Source organism: Centrocercus urophasianus, unplaced genomic scaffold (assembly GCF_019232065.1).
Source record: "Centrocercus urophasianus isolate 14NV4802_14NV808 unplaced genomic scaffold, USGS_Curo_1.0 seq_26, whole genome shotgun sequence".
In the NCBI taxonomy this organism is placed as follows: domain Eukaryota; kingdom Metazoa; phylum Chordata; class Aves; order Galliformes; family Phasianidae; genus Centrocercus; species Centrocercus urophasianus.
Genome location: NW_024884822.1, coordinates 13,716,780 through 13,732,093, shown reverse-complemented (window position 1 = coordinate 13,732,093; position 15,314 = coordinate 13,716,780). Strand labels below are relative to the sequence as shown.

General features: G+C 43.7%; 1 protein-coding gene and 1 long non-coding RNA gene across 2 annotated transcripts in view; one reads left to right on the top strand and one right to left on the bottom strand.

Annotated features, from left to right (window-relative positions):
* The window catches only part of PPP2CA (protein phosphatase 2 catalytic subunit alpha), a 15,443-nt gene extending 9,314 nt beyond the window's left edge, over nt 1-6,129 (bottom strand). The window contains exon 1 of the mRNA XM_042826093.1: nt 5,994-6,129. Coding sequence (XP_042682027.1) covers nt 5,994-6,095 — 102 coding nt within the window. The 5' untranslated portion in view covers nt 6,096-6,129. The remainder of the gene's footprint in view (nt 1-5,993) is intronic.
* Nucleotides 6,130-6,542: 413 nt separating this feature from the next.
* On the top strand, nt 6,543-13,709 carry LOC122164435. The gene is made up of 3 exons (XR_006170219.1): nt 6,543-6,629; nt 11,065-11,211; nt 13,591-13,709. It is a non-coding gene; the product is annotated as an uncharacterized LOC122164435 (long non-coding RNA).
* Nucleotides 13,710-15,314: the final 1,605 nt, after the last annotated feature.

The window sequence follows — 15,314 nt, the reverse complement described above, 5'->3', positions numbered from 1 at the left end:
GGCCGCTATCTCAATGACTACGTAAGCAAACTACAGACACCTAACTCAAAAAGCTTAGTAGAAACCAGCTTAATATTTCACCACAAAGCTAAGTACCTTTCTTTGCCACTCTACAGCAGAGCAACAACTGCTGCCTCACTCTTAGCAATTTCTATTTGCTTAGAAGAGTAACTGAACAAACACAAGATGCTGGCCAACCAAGATATTAATCCTAATGCCAGCACTGCATGTGAGATTAGGTGAGACAATCACTTTATTTCTCCTAAGAATTCTAGAAGGTCTGTAAGAATGAGTACAGGCAGTAAACTTTTGCCAAGTAATTCCCTATTCCTTCATACTGCACAACAATGACTGACACTTTCTACAGTCTTGATATTCCCTTCAAACTCAATTTGCAAAAATCATTAGCAGCTGTACATATCTAATAGTACCTGAAAAGAATGCTGCTTCCCTTGGAGAGAGATTTAGGAGAAGAGGAAGTGCTATTTAAGTAACAATAGTGGACCAGGAGAAAATGAGGACAGGAAGGGGCATCCCCAAAAGAATTCAGTGTCATAATCATTTCACAATATTCAAGCTTTCTTTGTGCCTTTAATTTTGAATTTTAAATAATCTAGGAAAAAAAAAAAATCAAGAAGCCAAATCAATTAGGAAAACCAGATGGGTCCCTCTCTATATTGGAGATCCAAGTAAAAGAGTAACAGTAATAATGCATGAAGCTGATCAATGATACAGACTGCCTTCAGCCCTGCCCATAGCAGCAAGCTGAATTCATTTTTTATGAAAAAAAAAAGAAATAGGTTGAAGCCATTCCCAAACCAGCAGGTCTGATAAGTGAAGCTAAACTGATGGTGGTAGATTTGTAGGATTTTCAAATTTCTTGTTCAAATAACTCCAACCACAGCTAGGTGCAGTGATGTTAAATGCAGTCAGGCATCAGCTGGCCGGCTGGGCAGGCACGTGTCCCACTGAAGATATGTACTTCAAAACCAGTGAGCAAGGATTCAACACCCATATTGGAAGGTACTTCCTACATACCCTGCAGAAACGTCGGAGAGTTGCTCAACTGGGTATTTATTCTTTAGGCAGGAATAAACTACCTGCTTTTTCCAGCTTAACATATTGCCTAAAGAAAGAAGTCTACAGCAACAACGGTGTTATTGAATGCTGCTGTAGTCTTTAAGGGTCCCTAAGTGAGAAGGGAAATTGTATCATTGCTCCTTGGAGCCTCTCAGCAGAGCCATCTGCACAAGCCCTCCATAACTCATGCCAAAGCCAGACAGGTAAGGTCATTGCACTGCTTAAGGCATCCGTGATGACTAACTGAGCATGGCCTGGGAGCAATCACAGAGCAGCACCGTCATCAGATCCTGGGAGGCAACAGCTTTACCAGAGGTAGATCTGCAAAGGGACATCAATCTACAGTCTTGTCCGTGTCGTTACCCTTACACCGTAGAAACTCAAGTACAAACTTGCTCTGACTTACTAACACTCACTTCTGTTATTTTAAGCTATGCCCAAAATGACAACACTGGAATATCTTTCACTCCATCTGATTACAATGAATGTGGCGAGTAAAAACTAATTAAAAGAAAGAAGCACTAACAGCAGCACAACTCAATTTCACAGAATACCAAAGAGAAAGCTGTTAGCACTACAAGAAGCGATGCGCAGAAGACAGATTTCTCATACACATAACCAAAGTGTTGTAATCAGCACTAGGTGAGAAGGCTGGCAAGGCTGACACTTCAAATGTCTTCTGTGCAAGGGCACACTTTCCATTTTATATTAACGCTATCGTAAGAACACTGGGAGTGAAAGCGTCTTTCTTTGTGAAAGCATTCCACAATAACCTAAAGCAGTCATTAAAATGTCACAAAAACCTTCTCACCCTGTAATTCTCCAGAGATTGAAGCATTAACAGCTCAATCCCCAAGTAAATTCAATAGGCAGTAACAAAGGAGTCTCCAGCCTTCTCCTGTCCTCCCGTCCCCATTGAAACAACTGAAGAGGGCCCTCCTGCCCACAGCAGTTTCTTTTCTAGTGACTCCATAAGCCAATGTGGTAGCAAATAAGACATGAAACACTGTGCCTTCCACTGTCTTCTCCCTTCTTCTGTCAGAAGTGCAGGGACGCACAACATGTCCTGCACAAAGCTAATACAGCAGAGACAAAGGAACAGGGCCTCTGAAGAACTGGGGCAGAGATGTCAGGGCAGTAACAGCTTGAAACAGCATGCTTCACAAAACTTGCTCATCCTGTGCTACGCAAGAAGTGAACTTTGACCATAGGTTTTGCTTTTGACCCAAAAATGAGCTGCATCAGTAACACACTGCCCTCCTAGAACCACAGTGCTTAAAGAAAGCTGAAGGAGTTGGAGCAGTTGGTACAGCTGCAGTTGGTACGCATGTTTGGCTTGTTCTCATTGGCAATTAGACTCAGAAAATCTAATGGAAGACCTGGTGTTAAAGGTGGCGGATGACAGAAGGAAAAAAAAGCCACCTCTGACAAGCCAGTGTACCAGAAATCAGCACAGCCCAGAAACTCTTCTACTAGGAAAGTTAGCAGTGGTGACAGACCAAATAGCAAGTGTGATCACAAACTTTGTTACAGATCAAAAGCTACAGAGACAAGGTTTCAATCCAGGCTCCTAGAAAAGGGCTTAGTGATATCAGAACTCCATTCAATTAAGAAATTTTTAGATAGCACCACCATCCATGCACTTACCAGTAAAACACATGTGAAGTACACAGTGAGAGCCCTGACAATGCACCACAGCATACAACCAGCTTGCCTGCTTCAAGAAACTGGGGGCTATGTTCAAAGCCACTCACAGCCCAGCTCTTCCCAGCGAGAGGCTCCCAGACATCTCCTCCACTCAGAGATAGATTCTGAAATAACCCATGGGGATGGCATCCACAAATTCAGCTCACTTCTGCATTCCATTCTGGACTGCCATCCCACCTTTCCTGAGCTGTGCATCAGAACAGTCCCACCGAGACCACTTCCCACAAAGGATGGAAAAGAACTGCAGCCTTGTTGTAAGTGGGCAGCGGAAAAAAACCTCACCTGGCCACAAAGGACTTCCTTTCTCCTCTGTACACAGACAGCAGCCAGTGCACAATTCAGCCTCAGCAGGGCAAATGTGGCCAATAAATGCCATACTTGAGTCAGGCACATATTTGTAACAGTCCTTCAAAGCTAACACTTAAGGAATACTTAAAGCACATAAAAATCTGTCACTGCTGTAGCAAAATTAATAGAAAATATTAACATTAGAATAATTTAATTGTCAGTTAGACTTGTTTCAAGTCTATGAAAGCAGATATTGTTTATGACTACAAATTATTCCTAGCTCTGGAAGACATTTCTACCAGTTACCACCACCGAGGGAATGAGGCACAACACAGGATGCACCAAGAGAGTAACTGCAATGCATGAATGGCATTTAGATACTGTGCTGACATGGTGTTTGCAAATAGCTGTTATGTTCTTTTGGTATCAATACTGAAACATAACAGAGCCCTCAGGCTTCACCTTACTCGACAGGCACCAGTCTTCACACACAAAGCCTCAAAAGATCCAGAAATACCAGTCAGGAAGATCACCTAATAAACTGTGTGTTATAGGGAAAAGCTCTCACAAGAATGATTACTTTTCCCTATCCTAGCTACAGCTCAGTGCACTGAGGAATGACAGCTTCTGTCTGATAGGGTCTTCACCCGTCATTCGGAACAGTAACTGGACCTGACACCATCCTTAACATGTAAGTTCTTTATGGAAAAACATAACCTTTGGGTGTGATTGCATTCATGCAACTACTGACAATAACGAAAACATGATGCATAATTCAGTACTGCTGAGAGCTGGTGCTGGAAGCCTGGAAACAGGATAAATGAGGACCCTTAGCAGACATACAGAATTCAGCTAATGCCCTGCTTCTGGGAACACAGCAACCCACCAGAGGGGACGGAAGGATGATGGAAAGCTTGGGCCTCTGAGGACAGCTTCCAATTGCTTGCACTGGCAATCACAGCACCTCACCTACCACTAGCAGGAAGCCCTGGTAAATCCACCAATAGTTATCATTCTTCTGTAACACAAACAGCCTGGATGTACCTCACAAAGTACTAACCGCAGCCCAGTAAGAGAGAGAGAGCTTTATCTCAAGCACAGTGTCACGCTACCCAAAGAGATGCCACCTTTGGTCTGGAGCTGGTTCCAACACCCAACTTGTGGCAAAGAGTGGCTGCTGCTCAGTGGTATTTTCACATCACTCTCTCTCCTATTTTTGCAGACTTTCATCTCAGAATACAGCAGTTGGACAGACAGCTTTCTGTAACCTAATTCCAACGCCTTAACCAAAACAATTCCCACAACTCATCACTTATGATTCCTTCAGCCTCACCAGAAGAGTTCGCTACTCCCACCTGCCTCGTGATTCCTTGCCTTAAAAACCTGTCAGAAGCATGAAGACAATTTCAGGTGAAGACAATTTTTTCTTTCCTAGTGTCAAGAATCTATTTTGGCGATGAACACTACACACTCATCCAGAAATAAAGTCTATTTCAATTCTTCATTAGAAAAAAATGAAAACACCTCCATTCTCACACAAATTATGAACATGACTATAGTGCCTTTTGTACAGTTTCTATTGGTATGCCTACTCCTCACCTATCCAGAACATGCAGTAAATGAAAAGCATTTAATTTATTCCTTGGGTTCTTATAGATTACCATACAGCCTCACTAGAAATACCCACCCAGGATTCAGACCTTGAATCAGCGTATCAATAATGGCAAACAGGACACAAGGAAGAAGCCGGACTGCTGTCACTGGAGACACACATGGAAAACAATCCCTAAACTGCTACTTGCTTGCAACGCAGTTTTAAATACAATTTTAAATACACAAACCATATCTAATGGTTATGATTTCAAGTTGCTGGAATGTCAGTCAACTGAAATTTGGACACAACAAGAACACATCTGGCCAAAAGCCCTGCAAGTTAATTCTAAGTCCTATGGAAACAGTTTGCTTCTAAACTAACATGCTGTAGTATTTGAAGGCATAGTGCCAAACTTAAAATACCCTCATTTCTTCCTGCAGTAGGCATGCAGCCTTCTTTAGAACCGTGTACGTCGGTAACTTCCATACGCATTGATTTCCAGGTCCCCCAAAAAAGGCAATTCCTTCAATCGAAGGATGGATGAAAATAAAACCTCCAGGAAAAAATAATAAACCTCGAAAGGTGAAGATTTCATTCAATTCATTGGAGCGTGACCGGACAATACAACCAAGGTATCCCTACAGCTCTTATTCCCTTTCATTTCAGAGCACGGTCTGTCTGAGGCTGGTTTTAAGACCTTCCTGTATAACAAACACAGCACAGCACTCCGGTCTGCAGATCCCAGCATTCCCCATCAGTCACCACAGAAATCAACAGCGACACGAGCTTCATTTCACTGAGCGCCATTTTATTCTGAACAAACGACTCCCAAAGTCAACCTAACCTTCCATCTCAATCATAACTAAGCGTGCTCTTATATTTAAAAGCAGAAGAAAAAAAAAAAAAAGCTGCCGGGCTCACGGCAGCACGGAGCCCCGCTCTGATCTCACGTCGCGCTCCCCCCGTGACACACAGCCCGCCCTGAGCCATCCCCGCAGGGCAGCGCCGGGCCCGGCGGCGTACGGGGGTCTCGAGCCGCGGATCCCGGCAGCGGCGCCATTTTAGGAGGCGATGAAAAGGTGGGAGGCGGGGCCAGGCCGCGGCGCTGCCCGCCGAGGGGCCGCGGCTGAGGCATCACCGGGCCGCGCGGGCGGCGCCGAGCGGAACCGAGCAGAGCCCACCGAAGCCGCCCCGCGGCTCCGGCACCGCTCCGCCGTTCTGTTCGCAGCCCTCTTCGCGCCCGCCCGGCCAGGAGGAGCCGCCCCCGCCCCGCACCGCCGTCCCCGCGGCCGCACGCCGCCCTCCCCCCCGCTCCGCCGCTCACCTTCTCACAGAGGCTCTTCACCTGCCCCTCGGACAGCTGCTTGCACTCGTTGAGCTGCTCCACCCACTGGTCGAGCTCCTTGGTGAACACCTTCTCCTCCATCCCGCACGCACCCGCTCGCTCACCGCCGCCCCCTCCTCCTCCTCCGCCTCCTCCTCCTCCTCACCAGCTGCCGCCGCTCCTCCCGGAGGCCCCAACAACGCGCTGCCGGCAGATGCAGCACAGCAGAAGTTACGGGAGCGGCGGGCGAAACGGCGCCCTACCCACGGCAGCTCTGCCGCTCTCTCGCTCGCACTGCCCGTGTAATGGCCGCCACCGCTGACGTCACGGCCCCAACTACACTACGGGGAGGGGAGGGAGCCGCCATGGGAGGTGACGACGCGTGCGCAGTAGCGGTGAGGTACCGCGTCTGCGCACTATGGGCAGGACCGGCCCAACTGGCCCGACGGCACTCGAGGCTCCGCATGCGCAACTCCGCGCGGCGCATAATAGCTGGGGGGCTCGGGGCTTGCGCACTGTGAGGGGGTTATCGCGCGTGCGCGGGAGGAGCCGGGGGTCAGGAGGTTTTCCCGCCCGTCCAGGGTGCGGCTGTGGGCAGCTCTGCGGGGCTTCGGCTCCGCCCGCGGCCCTGAGGAGGTGGGAGAGCTGTGGGGGAGCGGGGTATAGAGCTGCCCTCCTCTGGGAGCGTAGCCCGGGCGGCGTGCCTGGCTTCCTGAGGTCTTGTAGAGGGAGAGGAATGCTTGTAATTGTGCGCGGCCTGCTGCTGTCCGTGCACTCGTAGCTCAGAGCGTGGTTATTGCAAACCTCTGGGGTGAGGGGCTGAGAGCAGTGTGCGCTGCCAGCAGTGTGCGGGGAGCTGGTGGGCCTCGGTGCGGGCGAGCACCTGCTTTGTAAAGGTACCAGTAAGAAATAAAAATAACGTGGTGAAAAAGAAGCAAAAGGAATGTAAATGTGTGGTCTGTAGCAGAATATGTATTTTAGTGATCTTCATCTTAAATGACAGAGGTGCTAGTCATGTGCATTTCCCTACAGTAACTAACAAAGCGTGTGAAGTGACCAGTTAAAAAAAATAAAATCAGTAAAGTGGATCAGAATTTGGACATTTGCTCTTTCGGAGTTACCCACTCACCAAAGGCTTTCTGGTTAGTAGGGATCAGTTGTCTCTTGACAGGGAGTGGAAAGGGTTAAATCCTTTGCCTGCAGTTGAAGCAAAGAAACAAAATAGTGAGCAAAGGGGAAAGAATGTTTGTTCTCACTCATCAGTCTCGGTTCCTTCACGTCACACTCTCCCTATAAGATGTGCATTATTTTTTTTGCATGCCTTTCTTTCAGTTTTTTTCCTCGGTGTCCTTTCCATGGGTTTGCTCATCCTCAAATGCCTGTAGTTCTGTGCCTTAAAACTAGAAGGAAAAGTGTTGTTCATTGAAAAATTGCAAGAATTTGTTTTGTGGCACTGCTTCTTCAGTACCTCCCAAATAATCTTGAACACAAATGGAAAGGAGATAAGGCAATAACATTGTCTCTTGTTTAACTAAGTTAAAGTTTATTTTCTCTAGTAATTGTTCTGGCATAGTAAGATGTTTAAAGACCATATTTAGCTTTTGTTTTCATAGAGATAGTGGTATTCCTGGTGAAACCCAGATTCTGAATTCTTTCTGATATCAATGTTAGTTATGCTCTGACTAAAAAAAAACATTAATTACTGCTGCTCTTTTAATTTACTTTCCACAATATTCAGAAAAAAATCCAAACCAACAATTTTAGTACTCTGTGCCTTAGCCTCAAGAGAAATAAGTGCTTCAGCACCTTGCAGAGGTGATTCAGAGCAAGGAATTCCCAGCTGGTGGGCAGCCACCTGGGGCTGTTGCTGGTCACAGTTCTGCAGTGTGCCACTTCTGTTGCCAGCAAAAGTGAGTGATCAGAAAAGCTGAGGAGGAGAAATAAAGCCTTCTCAGCAGCAGGAAAATCTTAACTTACTTGCTTATGAAACTGCAACTGAAGTCCTGTGATGTTTTATCTGATATGTGCAGAGAAAACACACGTAATGTGTGCTGGGCAGTGCTCCTTACAGATTCCAACAGTGATTGCTGCTGTCTCTAAAGCAAAAGTGGTGGCTCCCAAATCTGCCGTAGGTTCACAGGAGCCTAGTGTTAGAGTGCTCTGCTATGAAAAGGTTCCTTTCTTGTTTGAAAAGGCAGTCATAGCTCTTAGCTCAACTAAGCACTGCTTGAGGATGTAGGGAATTCATCATTCCCTGCTTGCAGCTGAAGCTGTGCCATTGACTAGAAGAGAATTCAGGACTTGGCACAGCAATATTTAGGATCCAGTTATCTGGGTGCTCACATAGAAGGGAAAAAATTGGAGTTCCATCTAAAACAACTAGCTCTATTCTTTATCCTCATGTTGTCTCAGATAGCCTATAAGCTGCGTTCGGATCAGAAGTCAGATCTATTCCGCCTTCTGAGAGTCATAATCAATAGCTCAATGAATTGTGGTTGCTTCTCTCTTCTCTCCCAGATAGCTATCAGAACCTTCAAAGGAAAGGGGAATAATGAAAGAAAGCCTGCTGCATTGCATAAGCTGGGGGTTTGGCAGTCCTTCAGGTACACGGCAAGATTAAACTGTAAACTGGTCGGAATAATCCTCGTATTTAGTATTTGTGCCAGGCTGCTGTGTGTGTGTGGTTTGTAGCTAAGGAGATCTGCTGGGTGTGGCTGCTGTGATGACTCAAGGATTGTCCTCACTGCCATGTGCAGTCCTGGCTCCTGAGTCACTGACGAGTTGTCATATGGCATTTTTTAGGAAGGCTTACTACTGAAGCTGGCTGTGCCTGTGCTTACACACATCAGACTGATAGTGTCCAACTTTGTTTTTTAACAAAACCGTCTATATTAGTGCAAGCTAATGCTGTAACAGCCTGAAATGAATCTCAAATTCACTCCCGTGTACGTTAGCAATTGCAATTGTTCTGTCAATTACTGCAGTGACTCCCGCATTTCCTTCACAGTATAAGACATCAGTCAGTGTTTAAACTATGCAGAATTATATTGCAAGGCGTCACACAGCTAAATGAACATCATTTTGATTGGCCATTACAGAGTAAGCAACGTGTAAATTAGATCTCTTCATATTTATCTCTATGTGAATATTTTACTAGATCTAAATTATGTGCCAATGCGTATCTGAAGTGTCTGTTGCTATGGTGTTTCAGTGCTAAATGCAGAGTTAGAATATTATGCTACGTTATCTAAAGGTGGTATCTCTGGATTATAATCTAGAGTTAACTTCCTGGGTTCATGTGTGTAGGTTTTGTTGGCTTTTGTTTGTGTTTTTTTTCAGCAAAGAGTGTAGAAGTTGATGCTTCACTGTAGAAGTCATCTGCCTCTGGGGGCAAATGGACTTCCCTGATCAAATTAGGCCAGAAATACACATCTTGTGTTCAGACATCAGCCTCTTCCCAAGACAAAATACAGTGTGTTCTTTGTCTCCTTGGTCCCCTTCAGTTTGATAAGCTTTGCGATCCTTAGCAGAATGATTGCAAAAGATGAGAACTAGACAAAAAGCTATTTGTCAGATATTTGTTACGTCAGCATGAGCAAATGTAAGTTCTTTATGTTTGACTCACTCCAGAGTCCAGATAGGGCATGACAAATCCCTGACATACTAATACTGCCCTTACATTTAAGACTTCCATTAAATGGTTTCTGTGAAGGGCAGTAATCAGTAAACACAGATACTTTGTAGTCAAAAGACCGAGGGCAGGGTTGCTCATTCACAAATACTACATCTGTAATAGTTAGCGGAGCTGAAGTAGTTCTGGGGAGTTGGACACTTTGCAGTGTTCCACGTCTAACGCTGCATCCACTGCTGATGAGTGCACCTCGCAGTGCCCTTGGGCACACAGCCGGGCTCTTCCTCAGCTCTGAAGATGCTGCACATCCTCGTAAGGTGTGAAAATCTTTAGGGCACTTTGCAAATACTGCCGCTGCCAGGACAGACACTTTGCCACTGTTGCCAGGTAGACAAAGACATTATTTCAGCCCCGTTGAGGGGACAGCAGTTAAGTAACCTGCCGAACATGATGAAAGCATTTAGAGTCAAGTTCAGTAGATACTTGGGGACATGCTTAAATTCCTTCCTTTTAAACCAATACTGTAAACATCTGTGAAGTGCCGTGCTAAGTTTCTGCCAGAGGACTTGAGGCTTTCTGGTGCTCCTGTCAGCGCTCAGATCAGCACAACTCGCATCACAAGTGTTCTGTTTGGGAAAGCTCTCCTTGTCTTGAGTCTTTTATTTCTATAAATGATGTTTAAGCGCTCAGGAACACAACACATTATTAATGCACACAATCAGTAGTCATGGAGATGCGAATCAAGCTTTTTATTGCTATATCTTTGCTTCTTGTGCCAGGATATTATGGAGTAATCACTGTCTTTGGCTTCTAAATGATTGGCTTTAGGAATCCAAAAAATGCAGGACTTGTAAGAGGTGCTTGTGTTGTTTTTTTCCCAAGTTTCAACATCACAGCAGAGGATTGCTCTGCTTGTTTCTGAGATCTCTCACACAATGTGACAACTGAATTAGGACTAGAGCCAATGCAGGATGCGTTTTCTCTCCTCATCTTGGTGCACAGACTTAAGGAAAAATGTGGAAACTAATCCAGAAGAAGGCACCTAGCTAATGTAGGTCAGGAGCCTTCAGCTCTGTAATGAGGTTTGTTTTATTTGGAATGAGGCTACAATTCTATTAAATGCCTATAAATCCAGGAGAACTGAGTACCCTTCCTGCAGATCTAAGAATGTTAAGCTTGAACTCGGAGATATTTTACCTGTGCCTGACTGTGGCCTTGTGAAGTGCTGTGATAATGGGCAAGAAGTACACAGTGCAGTTCAGCCAACAGAAAGGACTCTTACCTTTATCCTGTCATTCTTCTTCTTGTCCTGAAGTTCCAGTTACACTTAAGACAGGCAACACCTACCCTCTGTAGTCATTCTGTAGCCTATTTATTTGAGTGAATGAGGGAGATTTTCTGCATTGTAGCCAATGCTTTTTTTCTTTTTTCCTCTCTCAGATGTTTACTCTTCAGTTAATGCTACCTTACAGTGACTATCCTACTGACCTTCATCTGGTTCAAGCAACTGGAGTATTAAACTATAACAACTGCAGAAAGGATTGGAGCAAGAAAATGTGAGCTATTCCTCCCCCACTTTCCTGCCAGGTAAATATATGTTTTCTTCATAGCACTGCCAGAGTGTTGTAGTGTAGGAAGCTTGAACCCAGCTGAGGAGGACTGTACCCATGGCTTCTAGAAGCATGTTAATATTATACCAGTGTTGTTTTGAAGATACCACAGATGTCTTGCATGACAAAACAGGAATGCACAATCTGCTAAAGGTGCCTTGCTAAACTACTGCCTTGGCACTCAGCTCAGTGCCAGTTCTCAGCAGTGCAGTGTCCTGGCTGCTGCTTTAAATACTTGCTTTGAATAGAGAGGCAGAGGAGGGAAAATTTCTTTTGAAATCTATTTGTGTATGTGCTAAAGGACAAGGGAGAACTGTGTTATATTCACTGCATAGGAACATTTATTCTTAGACCCTGATATTGTTTCACTGGGGTTAACAAGTGTATTATTAGTGATTGCTAGTTACAAATAATAACCTGACCTTATTTTTAACCTAATACTGAGCAGATTTCATTGTGTAGATTCACTGCTGTGCTTCACTCTTCGAATATTATCATTAAGAATTTCAGTGCCTTCCATTTTAGACGTTAAAAATAGGTGACAAGTTGGATAATAATTATCATTTTGAATCTTGTTGCAGCCTTACGTAACTGCGTTCTCACCAAAAGCCTTATTTTAAGGGTTGGGTTGAAGAACATACTACAGTAACCTGGAATTATTTGCACTACTGTAGCTGGGTTATGCAAAGCCTGGATAGAATACATCTTCTTTTTTGAAGAAAGTTTGAGAACCAGTTTAATATTCATGAAAACAAAGGTGCACAGACTGACTCAGGTCTGGCACTGTAAAATCATGTGTTGTCAGCACCTCTCAGTCCTTAGCATAAGCATTCTTCATAATCCTGTATTGCCCAAACAGAAACTCCTAGTCATGCCATCTCACTGCCAGTCAAAATATTTGCGTGTGCAATAATGGTAAATATATAAACATGCAAAATGAAATAACAATGGTAAATTACCTGGAGAGAGAATATCCCCAGGTGCATGGAGCTGCACTTGATAAACCTGAGTTTCTTCATTACTAACTCTGTGTTCTTACATGAAGCATTGTTTCCAGTTTTCCTAGCTAAAACTATTTACCCTGGCAGCCTTGAGCTGGGCCACCTTCCTCAACCTTTCCTCATAATTTCTGTCAAATTCCCATGACTTGGGAAAGGTAAAAAAAAATGACTGGAAAGGGCAGTGGTCAATCCTGAGAACAAAAGATATCTCCTTCATATGCACCTGACTTCCCAGTTCTCCCAGTGATAACTGTAAGAGCAAACCCTGATCTCCTCTTTGAGTAATGCATTTTACTTATTCAATCTGTGGGATTTAGTGATCCCCACTGCACCTCGTAAGGCTCAGAAACACCATTCTAACTTGAGAAGCTTTTCCTCTAAGGAGGTGTATGATGGCAGTGAAAAATGCACTCTTACAAGTTTGGTTAATAAAATTCTTTCATCTAACCTAAAAACAAGAATTGACTGTGAATTGAATCGTTAATCCCTGGTAAAACTGGTAGATGGTAATGACAAAGCTCTCCTCATTTCACCTGGAACTGGAATCTTCCTAAGCAAAGATATGATTTTCCTTTTTATAGATACACTTACTATTGGTGGTAACTGTTGAGTACATTCAGTAACAAACAGCACCCCACTTTTGTTAACCCTGGAGTACAGGTGTCCAGAACGTTTTGTTGTGTGTCTGTTGTGCAGGTGCTGCAGACACACACCTAGTGAAGTCCAGACCAACAAATCCTGAAAGCTTACAGGCCCAGACTGCCCAACTTCATGCTGCTCTTGAGCTGTGTTAGATGAAGAACTAGCTGAATTTCCTTTGTAGGCAGTAAGGTGCATCCAAAAGCTGTCAGTTTCAAGTTCAAAAGCAGAAGCTAGTAATAGCCTTACTTGCTGCTGTGAGATACACAGAGATCCAGGTCATCAAAATGATAAGATAAATTATTCTCAGCTGCATAACTCTATGGAATCTACCTGCTGTGTTGCAGCTGTTTCTAGATGTAGCCCCTCAATGTACCTTTTCAAGAAGGGCTCTCTCTTTCCTGAGTATGGTTACACTTCCCTTAAAAAAATAGTTTCTGTTACAAAGGAAGATCATTCATATTTGTACTTCTAGTATTCCAAGCAACTTAATTGGTTCAGCTACTACTGTTCTGATTTTTTACAATGCCCAATTGGAGGCAGCAGGCAAACTCACCAAAATGGAGCAGAAATTATTCATGTGTAAGTAATAACCAAGTGAAAGAATTTCCACAATAAAGTTGTGTATGTTGCAGTAGCCTTGAGATAGGGCTGACTTCTTTCACAACAAGTTCGTCTGCTTTCATGGGACAATTTAATATGCTTCTGTTTTCCAGAAAGTAACTCTTGCTCTTACTCTGTGCTATGGAACCAGTACAGCAGGAGGTTCTGAGGGCTGGGGGTCAGGAGAAGGAAGATGTCTCTTGGATCAGTTCTCACTTCCCCTGCTGTGAGGTGTTACAGGAACTATTATAGATTTTGCTGGTTGAATAGTTTTGTTTATTGGTTGATTTTTGTTTTCCTTAAACTGAAATGCACTTTCTTCAAAGTGTAAGTTATCCTTAAGAGGAGATTTGTGACTTCTAGGTGAACCAACTTATTATTTTCTTATGATACAAATGGACAAGCTTTTGGGCAGCACCACTGAATGCAAATGCTTGCCTTTTGTTCATGTGTTTTAAATGTAAATGCTTTCTAGGTGATCGTTGGAGGAAGTTCCTGTAGATATTCCTTTTACAGAGGAGAGCCTATGATGTTACACAAAAAAAACAGCAAACCATACATCTGCTGGAGGAGAATAGCTGTAACATGGCTTTTTGTTCACTGTTTTTCTGTACCACCTTTTGCCCCCAGAAGACTGTAGGTGTTCAATGGCTTGCAAGCACAAAGATAAATTCACATATCCTGAAAAGCAGTTATTTCTAAAATGGAAGCCACAGTGCTGGACATAAGATTTTCAGGTAAAGGAATGAATAACCACTTGTCCATTTGAAACTACCAGTGCATGCATTTAAAACCAGGACGATACCAGCTAAGCATAGCTTTACCAGCAGTGAAACAGGCATGTATGCATGTAACAGGTGTGAGCATTCAGTCTGATACTTACCTGTGTATCCAAATCACTTCTTTCTGTGATGAGATTGTGAATGTTCTTTTTTGCTTTTGTAATTAAAGGGTGGAACAGATGGCAAAGACTTAGAGCTCTATTCATTAAATTAAAACAGAGAATGTTTCCACATTATAATTTAATATAATAGGATTTTGCTTCAGTGAAATAAAACTATAGAATCCAGTGCTTGGGAATGTTTACTATATGAGAAGCTTCACTGTTAAAAGATTGTCACTGAGTCATGCTGTGAGTCTCTGCCAAATACCAATCATATGACCAACCCAGCTAAAGAGGCCGTTTCTTTATGCCAACGTTTCCATTGCCACCCTACAGTGAACCTTTTTTTGACAGTACACCTGTGGGTTTTATGTAACAGCACAGGGGCACACTGTGGCCCGACTGCATGCGTTTAAAAAAGAGTAGATACAAGCAAAAGCTAGCTGGCCTGGTATTAAGCATGGTATGTGCAACAAATGGAGTCGGGTTTGGTGTGATTTGAAAAGTAGAATTATGGCAGATAATCCAAATCAAACATTGATGTTCGTAGAAATCAGTGAATGTTTTGCCAGTTTCAGGAATCAAGATGCTACTCTCTGGATGGCAACCAGTTTCAAAAGTTCAGTCAAGAAAGGTTTTCATTTCTTTTTAATTACTGTGGTTAAGATAGGTGAAGTCTGAGCAGCAGTGGGCAGTGCTAGGCTTTCCTACATCTGAAAAAATATTTGCACTCAGTTATAAATATTTGAGTGAAACTTATCTAAGCTCCATTTTTGGGATCTTATCTGTTATTATTATTGAGATTTTTTTAAATCCATGGGAAGTTACAAGTGTTTTGCCGTTCTTTGTTCTAGCAAGCTCCAGCTTTAGATACAAAGTATATCCTACGCCACTCCGCCAGGGTTAGCAACCAATACATTGTCTTCTGCATGCAATGACTTTTCCTCTGGTAAT